This window comes from Otolemur garnettii, unplaced genomic scaffold (assembly GCF_000181295.1).
Source record: "Otolemur garnettii isolate 467f Iridium unplaced genomic scaffold, OtoGar3 scaffold00035, whole genome shotgun sequence".
Classification (NCBI taxonomy): Eukaryota; Metazoa; Chordata; class Mammalia; order Primates; family Galagidae; genus Otolemur; species Otolemur garnettii.
In genome coordinates, this window is record NW_003852430.1 from 883,434 (window position 1) to 897,431 (window position 13,998).

The 13,998-nt window shown below is 39.0% G+C and overlaps 1 protein-coding gene across 1 annotated transcript in view; it reads right to left on the reverse strand.

Annotated features, from left to right (window-relative positions):
- PKHD1 (PKHD1, fibrocystin/polyductin) overlaps nucleotides 1-13,998 on the reverse strand; it is a 435,622-nt gene that overhangs the window by 358,336 nt on the left and 63,288 nt on the right. The window contains exons 32-34 of the mRNA XM_023513135.1: nucleotides 13,022-13,165; nucleotides 7,404-7,626; nucleotides 753-903 (exon numbers count right to left, since the gene is read on the reverse strand). Of these exons, the coding sequence (XP_023368903.1) occupies nucleotides 753-903; nucleotides 7,404-7,626; nucleotides 13,022-13,165 (518 nt within the window). The remainder of the gene's footprint in view (nucleotides 1-752; nucleotides 904-7,403; nucleotides 7,627-13,021; nucleotides 13,166-13,998) is intronic.

Consider the following 13,998-nt stretch of genomic DNA (forward strand, 5'->3'; position numbering starts at 1 on the left):
GGTGCTCAATAAATATTATTTTTTATCTGTGTACAGTGAGAAGCCTGGGGAGCTATAAGAGATTATCTGATCCATTTCCAAAGAGCCCTGAGCCTCTGATTTCAATTCTCGCAAATTCCCTGGGGAGGCTATGGAATTCCTCACTGGGGACTTCAGAACACGTTCTTAAAAGAGCCACTTGGAGGGAGTGGTTTAGGCAATTTCTAAATGGATAGGGAATTGAGGTAGAGAGGTTAGGCCAAAGGGCCCTGAGGTCCTCCTCAGTTCTAATGGCCATGTCATCCCCTCAGAAGCTGAAGTTTCCACTCTGTTCCCCAAGGAACAGAGATGAACCAATGAACCCTCAGACATTGCTGTCCCACCAAGCAGAGGACAGCCCAGTGATTTCCAGGAGAAGCCTTCCAGGAGAACCCGGTTAAATTGTAAGCCATTTATTTCATGAGGAAATATACCACGCAGAGCCCTCTCCAAACATGCATGCAGAAATCAGGACAAAATGCTGAGAAGATTCTCTGTTCAGAATTTGCTTTAAAAGAGCCCAGGCAGCACTCATTTATTTTTGAGAAAATATATGATTAACCAGATTTAACTTTGAATTCAGATATTGTACATTAGACCAGCTCCTCAAAGTTTGAGAGCATTTAATATTATATATCGCTGCCATTTGGACTAAATTGTTTTTTTAATGTACACAATATTACAAATTTAATTTGAGCTGTTTGAATCAGTCTGTAAAAAAGATTTGATTATACCTGAGTGTTCTGGCCCCAGCTTTTCCGTATCTCAGTAATCTTGGCGGTAATTGGCTGATTAGGCGTCTCACACTCCATCTCTGCCTCAGTTTCCATGGTAATGTTACAGGAGCTATTATAGATGAGAACTTCATCTCTTTCCACTTTAGGGCTGAAACGAGAGGGGAGGTTAAATGGGGTGTCATCAATCTTAATGAAATGCAATTATTTTTACTCTTATTAATCATTGCAAGCCATTAGCTTGTGGCAACTACAGGCCACCATTTGTCAAATTTTGCAAATTTCTGTAATTTTGTTTCCATTCTTTTATTGTTTATTTGTTTTCCCTCTATCTGCACACCCTGCAATGAAAATGCACATGGTAAATATCTTTCACTGAGGCCTTTCTCTTTTCCAAATCTATCAAGAACATTAGCAAAGCTTCCCCAAGCCCAACTTAACAAGCAACGCACAGGCAGTAGTTCCAAAAATGGAAGCAAATGTTGGGGAGAGTTTGGGGTTGTATTTTTTTTTTCCTTTTTCCCTTCCTTCTTTCTGCTCTTACTCGCACTTAGTGTTGGAGGGGGTGAATTGCCTGAATTCCCCCAGGGCAGATGGAGAAATTGGAAAACCCACACAACTGGCTAACTGGTCCCTAATTCCAACTGTGAAAAAATGAGCTCATTTAGGCTTTCAATTCCCTCTCCCCAGCTGATGGCAATGAGGCTCTGTTGCTAGCAGTGGAACATTAACTTAGTAAATTAATTAAACTTACTTAACAGCCCAGACTAAGGAGATTCGATATATGTGCCAGTTATACTAGCAGCCACTTGCTTTAAAAAGTCCTTTTGCTTTAAAGAGAGAAGCCAGACTGGATTTAAAATGAAAACCAGCAGTGTAGCATTACAGAAAGTCTAAAAATATGCCGTCTAGAGGAGGTGAGAACATGGATATTGAAGGGTATTGTCCCCAACAGGTGTGACATTTATTCAAGAATAATCCTGGCTGTAGGCATTGTTGCAACTAACTCAAAGATTATTAGTTAATAATAATGCATAATGTCTTATACTTTTCAACAATTCATATGCATGATCTCATTTCAGCCTGTGAATAGGTAGAGGAATATAAAAAACAAAATGTAACCTAAGGAGATCAGGAGATTTGCACAAAGTCAAACACAAAACTCCGGCAGCTCTGAAATCAGAACCCAGGTGTCCTCCTTCCTAGAGCAGGGCTCTCAAGTTTTGAGATGCTGGTCGAAGTCAGCCAGAAAGACGATAGATCCCATGGGAAGTTCAGGAAGGGTGGGAGAAAGGGCAAAAGGTCACCCCTGGAGAAACTATAAATCATGTCAAACCAGAGCATCTTTTTCCAAGTCAATGTCATGATGGATTCTCCCACAATTTTCTAGAAATAATGAGCAGGATAAATATCACATCTCACCACTTAATCTTCTCTTCCTCACGCAAAAATATTGCCCACTCTGGATTCACCTAAGTCCTAAGACATGACTCCCAAGCCTACTGTCCTCCAGACCTCCTCTAGATTGTCAATATGTTAACATCACATTACCCAGAACTGAAGGCAATAGTCTGGGCTGATGACCAGGGGGCTCTGGTCTCCCACTCCTATGGCACCTACATAACTGTGTTCATTTGACAGCCCCCATGTACGTTAAGATGCTGGTCAACTCAAAGGCTCAGAGCTGCAACTGCCTGACAATTTCCCCATGCTGGGTTTGTTCGATTCATTTTCTGAGAAATGTATGCATGTAAAGGTTGAGCTTGAAAGCGGATCACCGGGATTTGAATCCCAGGCCAGATATTTACCATCCCGTGACACGGAAGACACTTTTCACTAAGCTTTGATTTCCACATTTATGAAACAGAAACAATCAAGTACCTATTTTGTGGAGGTGTAGAGGAAATTGACAGAAGTGAAGCTCACAAATGACTGGCATGAGACCCAGTATACAGTGGGAGTCTGATAAAGGCAGTTCTTGTTAAAGGTTTTGGTGGCAATAGCATTGATAGGTCGATGAAGGGTAAACATGAAAACTTATGTTCACTGTGGTTACATTTTATTTCCCTGATTTAGGCCCATGGCTGAAAACGTTTTGAATCTATAACCTGTAATTTAGCTAAAATCCACTTAGCTAAGCCATCACCCATGGGGTAGACAAAGCCACAGAATAAATACAGCATTTGTTCCCAGGGTGTCAGTCATACACCAAGACTCAGAAAGAAAAAGCAAAGTAATTTAATTTAAAAATTAAAATGTAATGCGATATTTACATAAATATGGAAATATGGTGAAAGAGAACAGAGAATGCAAATTTCACATGGGCTTTGCAAACACCTGATTTCAGAGCAATTTTAGGCTTGTGCCAAGACACTTTGGGTTTTGGACCTAGGGTGTTGTTTTGCTACTAGCGGTGGAGAGGTTGTTAAAACAGTTTACCAAAGTGTCCCTATGTGTGTCATGAGTCACTGATACACTTACCCAAAAGGAAATGAAATTGGTTTACCACACCACCACATTCTTTGAGAATCAGTTTCCGGATAACTGCTTTCCTTTCTAAAGGCTTACAAACTGTCTGATTAATAATTCATTCTAGAATTTTGTCAGGTATAATGTCAAGCTTAGTTGTCCAGATTTCCAGAATTCTTCCTTTTTTTTTTTCTTTTGGCAATTTGTAGAAGATTTGATTTACCTATCATCCCTCTTCTGTTATATGGGCCCTTCTCATGATTTATTGGTAGTGGGGGTCCTTAGTCATATCAGCCAATTTTTTATACCCAATATATGAATGATCTGGGACTTGAACTCAAGGAAAGTAGTATCTGACCTCCTTTATAATTTTTCTCGGCCTTGGGCTTTCACCCTCCTAACAAGTCTTCATATGCCTTTTCTAGATTCTTTCCTGGCAAAGGTATAGTAAAATGGTCTGATTCACTCTGCCCTGTCTACCTTCCTAAACTATCTTCCCCAAGACATTCTTCTCTGAGTAGAGCCAAACCCTTCTGTTAGCTTGGCCTTTTCTTCAAGCTTTAGCTCATATCTTTTTGTATTTGTTCCTGATCACCTTGCTAGAAATTTTTCTCATAAAAAAACCATCACAAAAACTTGCCGAGACCCCAGGATATCAAAAATATATTAACATTTACAAGATTTCAAAGTTTCTAAATAGCCACCTACTATTCCACATTTTCTTCTATAATAATCCTATGAATTAAGAAATACAATTAGGCAGATGTAAATATAAATATAGTAGAATGTGTGTAAATTAACTACCCAAGGGTCTGTAACAAACTGGTCAACATATGGAAGAGGTGAACATAAGGAACTAGGCCTACTGTGCTGACACGTACATGCACTGCATGGCTGGTTTATGAAAATTAGGTCAACTTAAATGGTCAATGTAGGGAGGTGGTCTATTATGGAGGTTGACTGTACATGAATGTATGTGTGAAAATACCAATATATATAGCTGCAGATGAACACAAGCACCCACACAAATATTGATTTGGGGGGAATATAGTAAGAATTTTGGGTCCAAATGGTGGCAAAGAAAGTTCTAGAACCTAAGATTCTGGACCCTCAATCTATTGTTCTCTCAGTTGGTCTCATCAGATTCTAACATAAGCAGGTAACTTTGCAAGTGCCTTTCAAGACAGGGAGTAAAAACACTTAGAAGCCTTCTACATCCCTCACTTAATCTGAAATTACTTCCTGGTTTTATGAAATCTCACTGAACCCACGCAGCTCAGCGATGCTCTCAGGACCAAGCTGACGGCATGGCTTCATGCTAAGTACACTGTGGCTTTGCCCTCCCCCACCCTGCCCCCAGCACCTCACATAAGTTCCAATCCCATCGGTGCTGTGGTTTGTGTGTGTGACTTTAGAAAGTTACTTAATCTTCACTTAGAATAGAATCCAAACCCTTTCCAAGGGCCCTGTATGCCTTACAGACCCCCTGAGCGCCTTGATGGCCTCTTTCCTTCCTTCCCACTCTAATTCCACCCTCCTGGCCTCTGAGATAGCGCTCAGAGCACTACGTGATGGTTCCTTTGCGTTCCCTGCCCCCACTGCCTGATTCTCCCTTCTTACCGCAATGTAAAAGGAAATTCTTCAGAGAAGCCTCCTCTGAGCACATTATCCAAAGTAGCTTCTCATTATTTTTTATCATTTTGTAGCACTTATCACAGCATACAATCATTCTACTACCTGACTTCCTCCTCTACACCTCTTTTTTTTATTTTTTGATACAGAGTTTTACTTTGTCACCCTTGGTAGAGTACTCCCAGCAACCTCAGAGTCTTGGCTTAAGCAATTCTCTTGCCTCAGACTCCCCAGTAGCTGGGACTACAGGTACCCACCACAACACTCAGCTATTTTGTTGTTGTTGTTGTTGTTGTTGTTATAGGAGTCATCATTGTTTTAGCTGGCCCAGGCCAGGTTTGAACCCACCAGGCTCAGTGGATGAGGCCAGCACCTTGCCCACTGAGCTATGAGCACTACCCATCCTCTCTTTCTTAAGGACAGAGACTGTCACGATCTATTTACCATTGAGTCACCAGCACCTGGCATAACACCTAGGGCATAGTAGACATTTGGTAAGTACTGGTTGGATGGAAGGATGGATGGATGGGGGTTATTTTTGCCACAAACACGTGCCTCTGCCATATGACATGAGACCCACAGAGGTAGTGACTGACAGAGAGACAAGATTTAAATCAAGTGGGTTCCCTGAAAAGATTCTGAACATTAGTCTTCTGGGTTCACAGTATAATCTTAAGAGAAAGCAAGTAAGTTAGTTGGCACATTATATTTTATGACCCCGTATAATTCATAATGTGTTTTCTGGTTAACAAATCAGTACATAGTCACTGAAAAAAAGACATAAAAATTAATGAAGAAAATAAATAAGATCAGTAGTCCAGCTGCACAGAGAAAAGCACCATTGACATTCTAAAATACATCCTTCCAATCTTTTCTCTAATCACAATGTCTCTACAAACATACGTACTATTTACAACGGGAGGATCAAGTTGACACACTACTGTGTGACTTGTGTTTCTCACTTTTCAATATATTGCAAGCATTTTACTGTTCTTTAAATATTCTACCTCATGATTTTTAAAGGTTTCTTAGTCTCATATCATTAGTCTCATATCATGTGGATGTATTCTTTATTACTAAAACGTATTTCATTTCAAATATTCTATTGTATTGGAAACCTTAAGAAAATGGTTGCTTGTAAATATTACACATTTCCATCTTCTTTCTTAGAATAAAATCCTAGAAGTGAAAATGTGGGGTCACATAGTATAAAGAATTATAAGGTTATTATTAGTGCATTATTGAATTGTCCTCTAAAGATTGTATCAACTTACCTCCCCACTGGTAAGAGAGAGCAGCAAGAGCTTCCCTCCACCCTCATCAACACTAAACTTGGTTTAAATCACAGGGCATTTATTTTAATTCTTAAGAAAATATACCGATTGCCTGCTACAATCACCAGATAAGAATATAACAACTTTTCATGACCTCTGAGTCTCAGTTGTCTCAGCCCCCTTCCAGAATGAGGAGGGAGGGTGCAGAGAATTCCAACGAATTGTCTGGGGATCCAGAGAAAATCTGTGAATTGAGTGAAGCCAGAAACTGCTGACTCGTATTTCTTGGTGTCCAGTATTAGTAAATTCTGAAATCCAATCTCACCCCATTTCCTATGTGACACAAGCAGGGTTCTTCGGGCCCCGTTAGAAAGCAACCAGCCACGGAGCTTGTTCTTTTCCTCCAGCTAAAGCCATACCTGCGAGGGCAAATTCATTCTAAAACACAGACTGCGTCAGGACACCCAAAAGTCAGACTGCCGTGGAAAGAGCTGGGTATCTCTTTCACTGTGGGCAATTGGTCGTCTTCAGTTTTCTAGTTTAACGGGAAAATAGGCCTTCATTAAGTAACCAGAAGTAGCCGCTCTATCTAGATAGGAAATAACGAAGAACACAGGGCCATGCTCAGCCTGCACAGGAAAGGAACGGCTTGCTGAAATTAAGACCATCCAGAGTTACCAACATGGTCACAATTTTTTTTTTTTTAATTTGTTTAGAAAACGAAGGCTAACCTGGAAAGTTGTGGTATTTATTTGTTGGGGAGTTTTTTAAGTTCAAAAAAATCCTTATAAACTTACGGCTTCTGAATCCTAGATCTATGGTAATTCCGCCTACGTAACCCCCCTCCCCTTTTGAATAAACATTGTACAATCTGCAGGATTTCTCTATGACTCTTTTTCATAATTGTGAATCTGTTTGGAAAGAAAAGAAAAAGGAAATGGGGGGAGCCTTCTGTTTTTCATAATGTCTAATCTTTTTCCCCATTGGCATTCACCAGATGTTGCTTTGGATCGGAAGATAAATATTAAAATCTAAGCAAGAACAAAGCGAGCTGTTTACTGGGCAGATTTTTCAGATGTTCTCTTAAACATTTGAAAAAGGCAGGAGATGCTTTGAAATGCAGGCTGGCTGGGATCCACAACAGACTGGCCCCTCCAAGAGAGCTGCAGCCCTCCCACCCCGCCCAGGGGCCAGGCCCACCTGGCCAACTCATGGCTCCATCAGCCATTGGCCGTGCCCTTGTGGGGAAGGTCAGGGAGGGAGCAGACAAGATTACCTGATGAAGAGGCCTGAGAATGAAAATGGAAATGCTGACTCTGTCCAGTGATCTGGCGCAAAGAGGCACTGAGCACTTTCTTCGCAAATGTAGAGGTAAGGCCATGACTCAGGCAGTGTCTCTGTCCCCACAGCAACAGTCAAATCACACTGCACATAGGTGCAACTGGTGCCCTCACAGTTGTCTTCCTCATGCTTCAGGCCACACAGGAAAGCCATCAACACTGTAGGAAACAGCCACCATTAGGGAAGAACCACAGACAGAAATGAAGGCCTCAAGTCATTTCATAGATGAAGCTCATGGGTCCTCCCTTGACCAACAAGAAAATAAAGTTGTCAGTTGACTCTTTCTAATGTGTTAGGTATGTACAGTATACACAGAAGAACGTAAGTAACATTTTTATAAATCAGCATCATAAATAGCTCATGTGAATCCACCAGCCAACATAAGATCTAAAAAAGGCATAATACGTTTCCTCTGAATTCTTGGAAATAACCACTTAGCAATTTTTAAATAATTTTACCACATGGGTTTGTATTCCTAAACAAGAGACTACTGAGTTTTATTTGTTTTTGAGCTTTATAAAATATTGTATATAACAAAATATTTTTCAATCTCCTTTTTTCATTCAACATAGTAATATTTCTAAGATTTATCCAAATAATTACATATAACCATTGTTGATACATTTCACGGCTGTTCAATCTGTATCACACAAACGTATTGTATAGGTAACCTCTGAGTTACAAGCAGGATACTGCTGTATGACTTGTACTTACAAACGCGGGCTATTAGAGTAAATGTACCCATCCTGATTTACATACTAATTCAACTTAAGAACAAACCTGCACAACCTATCTTGTTTATAACCCAGGGTCTGCCTGTACTATGATATATTTATCTAGACTCTTACTGCTGGACTTTGGGGTATTTTACAGTTTTTTCTACTACAAACATGTACAAAATTTTCTCTAGGGTGGACGCCTATAAGGATAACTGCTTATTCAAAGAGTAAGGGGCCAGTTCAGCTTCACAAGATAGTGCCATATTGTTTTGAAAAGCGGTTGCATTATTTTTACAATCCTATCTGCTACATTTGTGAGTTTCCATTACTCGACATAATTGCCAGTACCTGAAATTATCTGACTCTTAATTCTTGTCAATCTAGTGTATATAAAATGGTATCTCACTGTGGTCTTCATTTGCACAATACTTTGAAGTTGAAATGAGATACATGCACATGAGAGGGCTTGGAGTTATGCAATCACACCCAAATATTATTATTATTGCTATTATGTTCTAAAGCACCTGGCACCTAGGAGGTTCTCTGTGAATGTATTTTGAATGAATTATAGCAATACAAATAACTGACAGTAGAACTCTTGTATGGACAGACAAAACCTAAGAAGTTTCCAGTTAGTAAGTCTTCAGGCAAATAAAAACAGGCTCAGCACCCATCAAATAATGAACTCATTACAGGTGATTAAGTGGATGCAAATTGACAAGGTAGATTATGAAAATCACCCAGGGCTGAGCATCAAAATTCATGGGTTTTACTCAAAGGTCTGCCACCAAATAGCTATGTGACCTTAATCACTTCAGCTTTTCATGCCTCATGGAAAAGTTAAAGTTTCCATGAAAAAGTCAGGAGGTATAATTCAAGGTACAAATGTAAGAAAAACCAAAGATCGAAGATCTTGCTCATTTTAAACAGATACAGAGTGTGAGTTTCCTCTAACAACAGGGTGTTTTAGCAACCATTATATGAAAAGGTAAAATTCTTCTTTTGTTAGAAGTATAATCTGTGAGAAAGGTAGAGATAGTTGACCCCAAAAGTAGCAAGAGAATTTTTTTAGCGCTCTAACTCCCCTGTGCCACTCATGAATAGAAACCACAGTCATACTGTGACACACGCACAAGTAAAACAAGACTTAGGGGCGGCACCTGTGGCTCAAAGGAGTAGGGCGCCAGCCCCATATGCCAGAGGTGACAGGTTCAAACCCAGCCCCAACCAAAAACTACAAAAAAAAAAAAAAAGCAGGACTTAGGGAAGTCTGAGTTCTGGGATGACATCTACAACCCAGAACGTGAAACATCACCCTATCGTACACAGTCAAACTGAAGACAAAAACTCAAAGCAAGGATTAGAACTCAAAGCAAACTTGGTAAGTTAGAGAAGTTAACAGAAATAAACAAAAGAACAAATGAAAAGAATAAAGTAGTAAACTCCAAAAGGAAAAAAGAAGTTGTGTAAATATAAGACATGCCCAGCTGTGCAAAGCCACATTAGAAAGAAATACCCACATGCACACACACACACACACACACACACTTTGGAATAACAGTAGGTAACAGAAAGATTATAAATCAGCAAGACAGCAATGTCATTTTTTGTGTGTGTGTGTGACAGAGTCTCACTCTGTTGCCTCAGCTAGGGTGTAGTTGTGTAATCAGAACTCACTGCAACTTCCAACTCCTGGACTCAGGTGAGCCTCCTGCCTCAGCTTCCTTAGTAGCTGGCACCAGCTACTTTCTTTTTTGTTGTTGTTGTTTTGTTTGTTTGTTTGTTTTTTAGAGATAGGGGTCACTATGCTGCCCAGGCTAGTCTAGGATTCCTGGCTTCAAGTGACACTCCTACCTTAGCCTCCCAAAGTACCAGGATTACAGGCATGAGCCACTGTACAAGGCCAGGAGTGTAATCAGAGTAATTTTAAAAACAAATATGCCACCAGATTACACAACCATCTTATGATGCTACTCAATATGTCCAGAACTTGCTTACACAGAGGAGCTACCTAATTTAGGGCTTCAAATTATGAAATGCAGAATTTCAGACAGGGCTCAGAAAAGAGATACCAAAACATTTACTTGAGAAGTTTCTGATTTGGTTTTGGTGGCGCCCAAGAATGCATTTTCTAAGAAGCTCCCAGATGCTCCTGCTGCTGTTGTTGGGGCTCCAGGGAACACATTTTGAGAAATGCTGCTTTAGAGGGACTGAGATTATTTGGCTTTCCAAAAAACCACCATCTGATTAAGGTTCAAAAACGTGCGGTGATGGAGCATCAGTTAGACAGAAAGGTGGGTTTCTCAGAATAATACCGTGGAACACTTGTGAGGGTTGCTGCTAAGAAGTCCTCTGTTGAAAAATAGCTTAAAATATTAACTAACAGATTCTTAACTAAGTTGGTTATTTGCAATCCTGTCTGAAAGCAGAGGAAATATTGGTAGTTTCTAATAATTTCTGAGATGCATCTTTTTTAACCATTTGATGACCCTTATAGACTTACTTCCTAGGGAAAAACAGTATATAATCATATATTCAAAATGCGTCAAGCAGGTAAATAGAATCACTGAACCTCCTAGATCTTAAGGGAGGTAAGGGGGTAAACAGAATTACTGAACCTTTTGGATCTTAAGGAAGGAATCTCTGAATTAACTTCCTTTCTATCTTTAGACATTGTGATTAAAAATCTTTTCAAAACTGTTTTTATGAAAAAAATCATGCATTTCTCTAGAAAAAAAGAAAGTGTTGTTTGCACAATCATTGATTATTTGGTGACACCTAGTGACGATATAGAGAATTACAGCTCTCAACTTATTTTCTTCTTTTAAAAATCAAGGAATTTTGAGCTCTTTTCTAAAACTTAATCAAATCTTTCTAATAATTTCTATTATTCCTCCCCTAGGACTCAGCAAACTTTAAATAACACAAATTACCTGACCTTAAAACCTCATTGATTTTTATTTCAGACTTTGTCGAAATTAAGTTTTTTTTAAATAATACTAAGGGATTTTAAAAAGTATATTAATTTTTTTAAGAGAAAAAAAAATCCTGATTCCTGCAACTAACACCCAAATGGTTCACCCATCTCCTCTACACCCTCCCCAAAAGTCTAGTATAAAAATTGTATTAATTTAAGCAGCATACATATGAAAGACTGTAAAAACTGTAACAGCATTAAAGATTAGAACCTAGAAATGTGGAATCTTAGTTTCTGTTTTCATTTCCAGTTCTTTCTTCTATTCATCCAAACATCAATGTTTTCCATGCCCTAAGCCAATACTACTCTACACCTGAGAGGTAGAACAGCAGATGAAACAGGCAAAGCCTTAAAGTTAAATCTTCTATTGTATCTCAAATTTCCTATTGTGGAATCAATTGTTTTCATAACATTGTGTTTACACACATGATGATAATAGGAAACTCAATATCTCATATTTTAATCAAGGAATGTTACTCCATCTCATCTGCTTCCTCCTCCTCTTTCTTTCTAAGACGAATCAGTGTAAACCAGTGGTTCTCAACCTTTCTAATGCTGCGACCCTTTAATACAGTTCTTCATGTTGTGGTGACCCCCAACCATAAAAATATTTTTGTTGCTACTTCATAACTGTAATTTTTGCTACTGTTATGAATTGTAATGTAAATTATCTGATATTAGGCGACCCCTGTGAAAGGGCTGTTTGACCCCCAAAGGGGTCGCGACCCACAGGTTGAGAACCACTGGTGTAAACTATCATCGCCTACACTTATCATAGAATTATTGCCCAAGCTCAGATGACGTGAAGCTTTTATCACCTTGTAAATCCTTAGCTCTCATTTAAGTTGTGGACAAATAAATTAAGAATATATCTTAGAGCAGTATCAAGAAAGCAGGTGTGTAAATGGTTCTTAAATGTACAGGTACAAGATCTATGACTATTCAGACAAGAAAATCACCTGGTTAAATCTGAGTTGTCTCAAATGCAGTAAGTTCCTGTGATAATAAGGATAATTTCTTCCCTTTTCATGTTGTGAGGCCCCAAGCTATATAGCTTTCTCTTTATCACAACAAAGAGATGACATCCCACACCACAATGTACACGATGGCCATGCAGCTTAAAGTAATGAGCATATTATATTTAACTGAGTAAGAACTGGATAATTACATGGATGTTGCAGAACAAGAAGGTAATGTGAATGTTGACTCTTTTGCCTGTAAGAATTCAAGACTTGAGCACAATTTTCCCAATTTTTTCATTTGTTCATCTCTTGAGCCAATTTTCAAGAAATGTCCAGCGTGATAATCTCTAAGCTTGTGCCACCAATAAGCAGAAGAATTCAGCAACCTCTCCTCAGAACAAGTCTAAGACTCTATTTCCTCCACAATGTCTACAGCTGTCATTGAAACTAATAGAACTCAGAATTACCTTTTCCATCATCACATGACTGCAATCAAGAACACGACAAATTTTTTGATGCTTGTTTAACATTGGAATATATGACAAAATTTCTTACGAGCTATTATAATAGGTGGCTCCAGATTCTAACTACCATTTTAGATGAGGAATAGAGAAATTCTTTTCCCAGGAACACAGGATAATTATAGCATTAATTACAAATGCTTGTAATAATTCCTATACAAGCATTTGACCTTCTCTCTACAATGACCAGCTCCTTAAGTTGACCTAATCTTTATAGACTGGACATGCACCACCTGTACGTGTCAATACAGTAAGCCTAGTTCCTTATGTTGACCAACTCCTTGTGTTGACCCATTTATCACAGTCCCTTGGGTCGTCAACTTACAGAGGTTCTACTGTACTTTAAAATACATACATGTGCCACCTTTACTCACCATCCAAGGGGAGCACCAAGCAGCTGAAGGCTGACACCGTTGCATTAGCCAAGATTCTGCAGGGAGCACCACACACAGCAGCTGAGAGCTTCCCTGGAGAAAATCCTGTTCCAAATACATGCACAAGACCTCCACTCAGGTAGCCTTTAAAGATAAAATTACAAGTCCATGATCACAGAGGCAAATTTCTTCTTTACTTAACTCAAAATTCAAATCTTTGCTTTCTTGCTGCCTATCCTTTTTATGCCCTCAGAATCCACACAGCTGGCTTCAGGTTCCTGACAGCCTGTTTCTCTTGCACTCTGGCCTTGGGGCTGTCCGTCGCCAATCATACTCAACAGAATGTTATCTTAAAGAGGTCTTTTAAATTTAACCATTTTTATATAGAAAGTTGATGCTTTATATACAGTTTTTAAACATTTTATACAAAAGAGCATAAAATAAAGTGTCCCCCAACTACCCGTCTCACTTCCCAAAGGTATCCAGGCATAGTCTCTGGTGACTCCATCCAGAATTTTCTAGGCATATGATCATTCTATGCATATTATTCTGCAACTTTTTAAACTTAAAAGGATGCATATTTTTCAACTCAGAATTCCATTATCTAATCATACTACAATTTAACAATTTTCCTGTTGATTGATACTTCCATTATTTCTCCTTTCTTTCTATGATTAATAGTGCTGCAATAATTATACATATTTGGGGGACATTTTTAGGAGTAAAACTAGCCTACATTTCTAGTTTACACTGAGATACAGGGTTTCACTCTCTACTGCCTTCATAGTAAATCTAGATGCTACTTAGCCACTTGACAAACTTAAAAATAATGCTTTCTGTTTAGGGCACCCCTGGTCTCCCACTGTAAAAATCATGGGATCTTAGGAAGTAGGAAGCAGAAGGCCTTAGCAAATAGGGAAGCTGAGGCTTAGAAAAGTTCAGCCCAAATTAGCTAAATTAGTGACAGACTGTGGAGG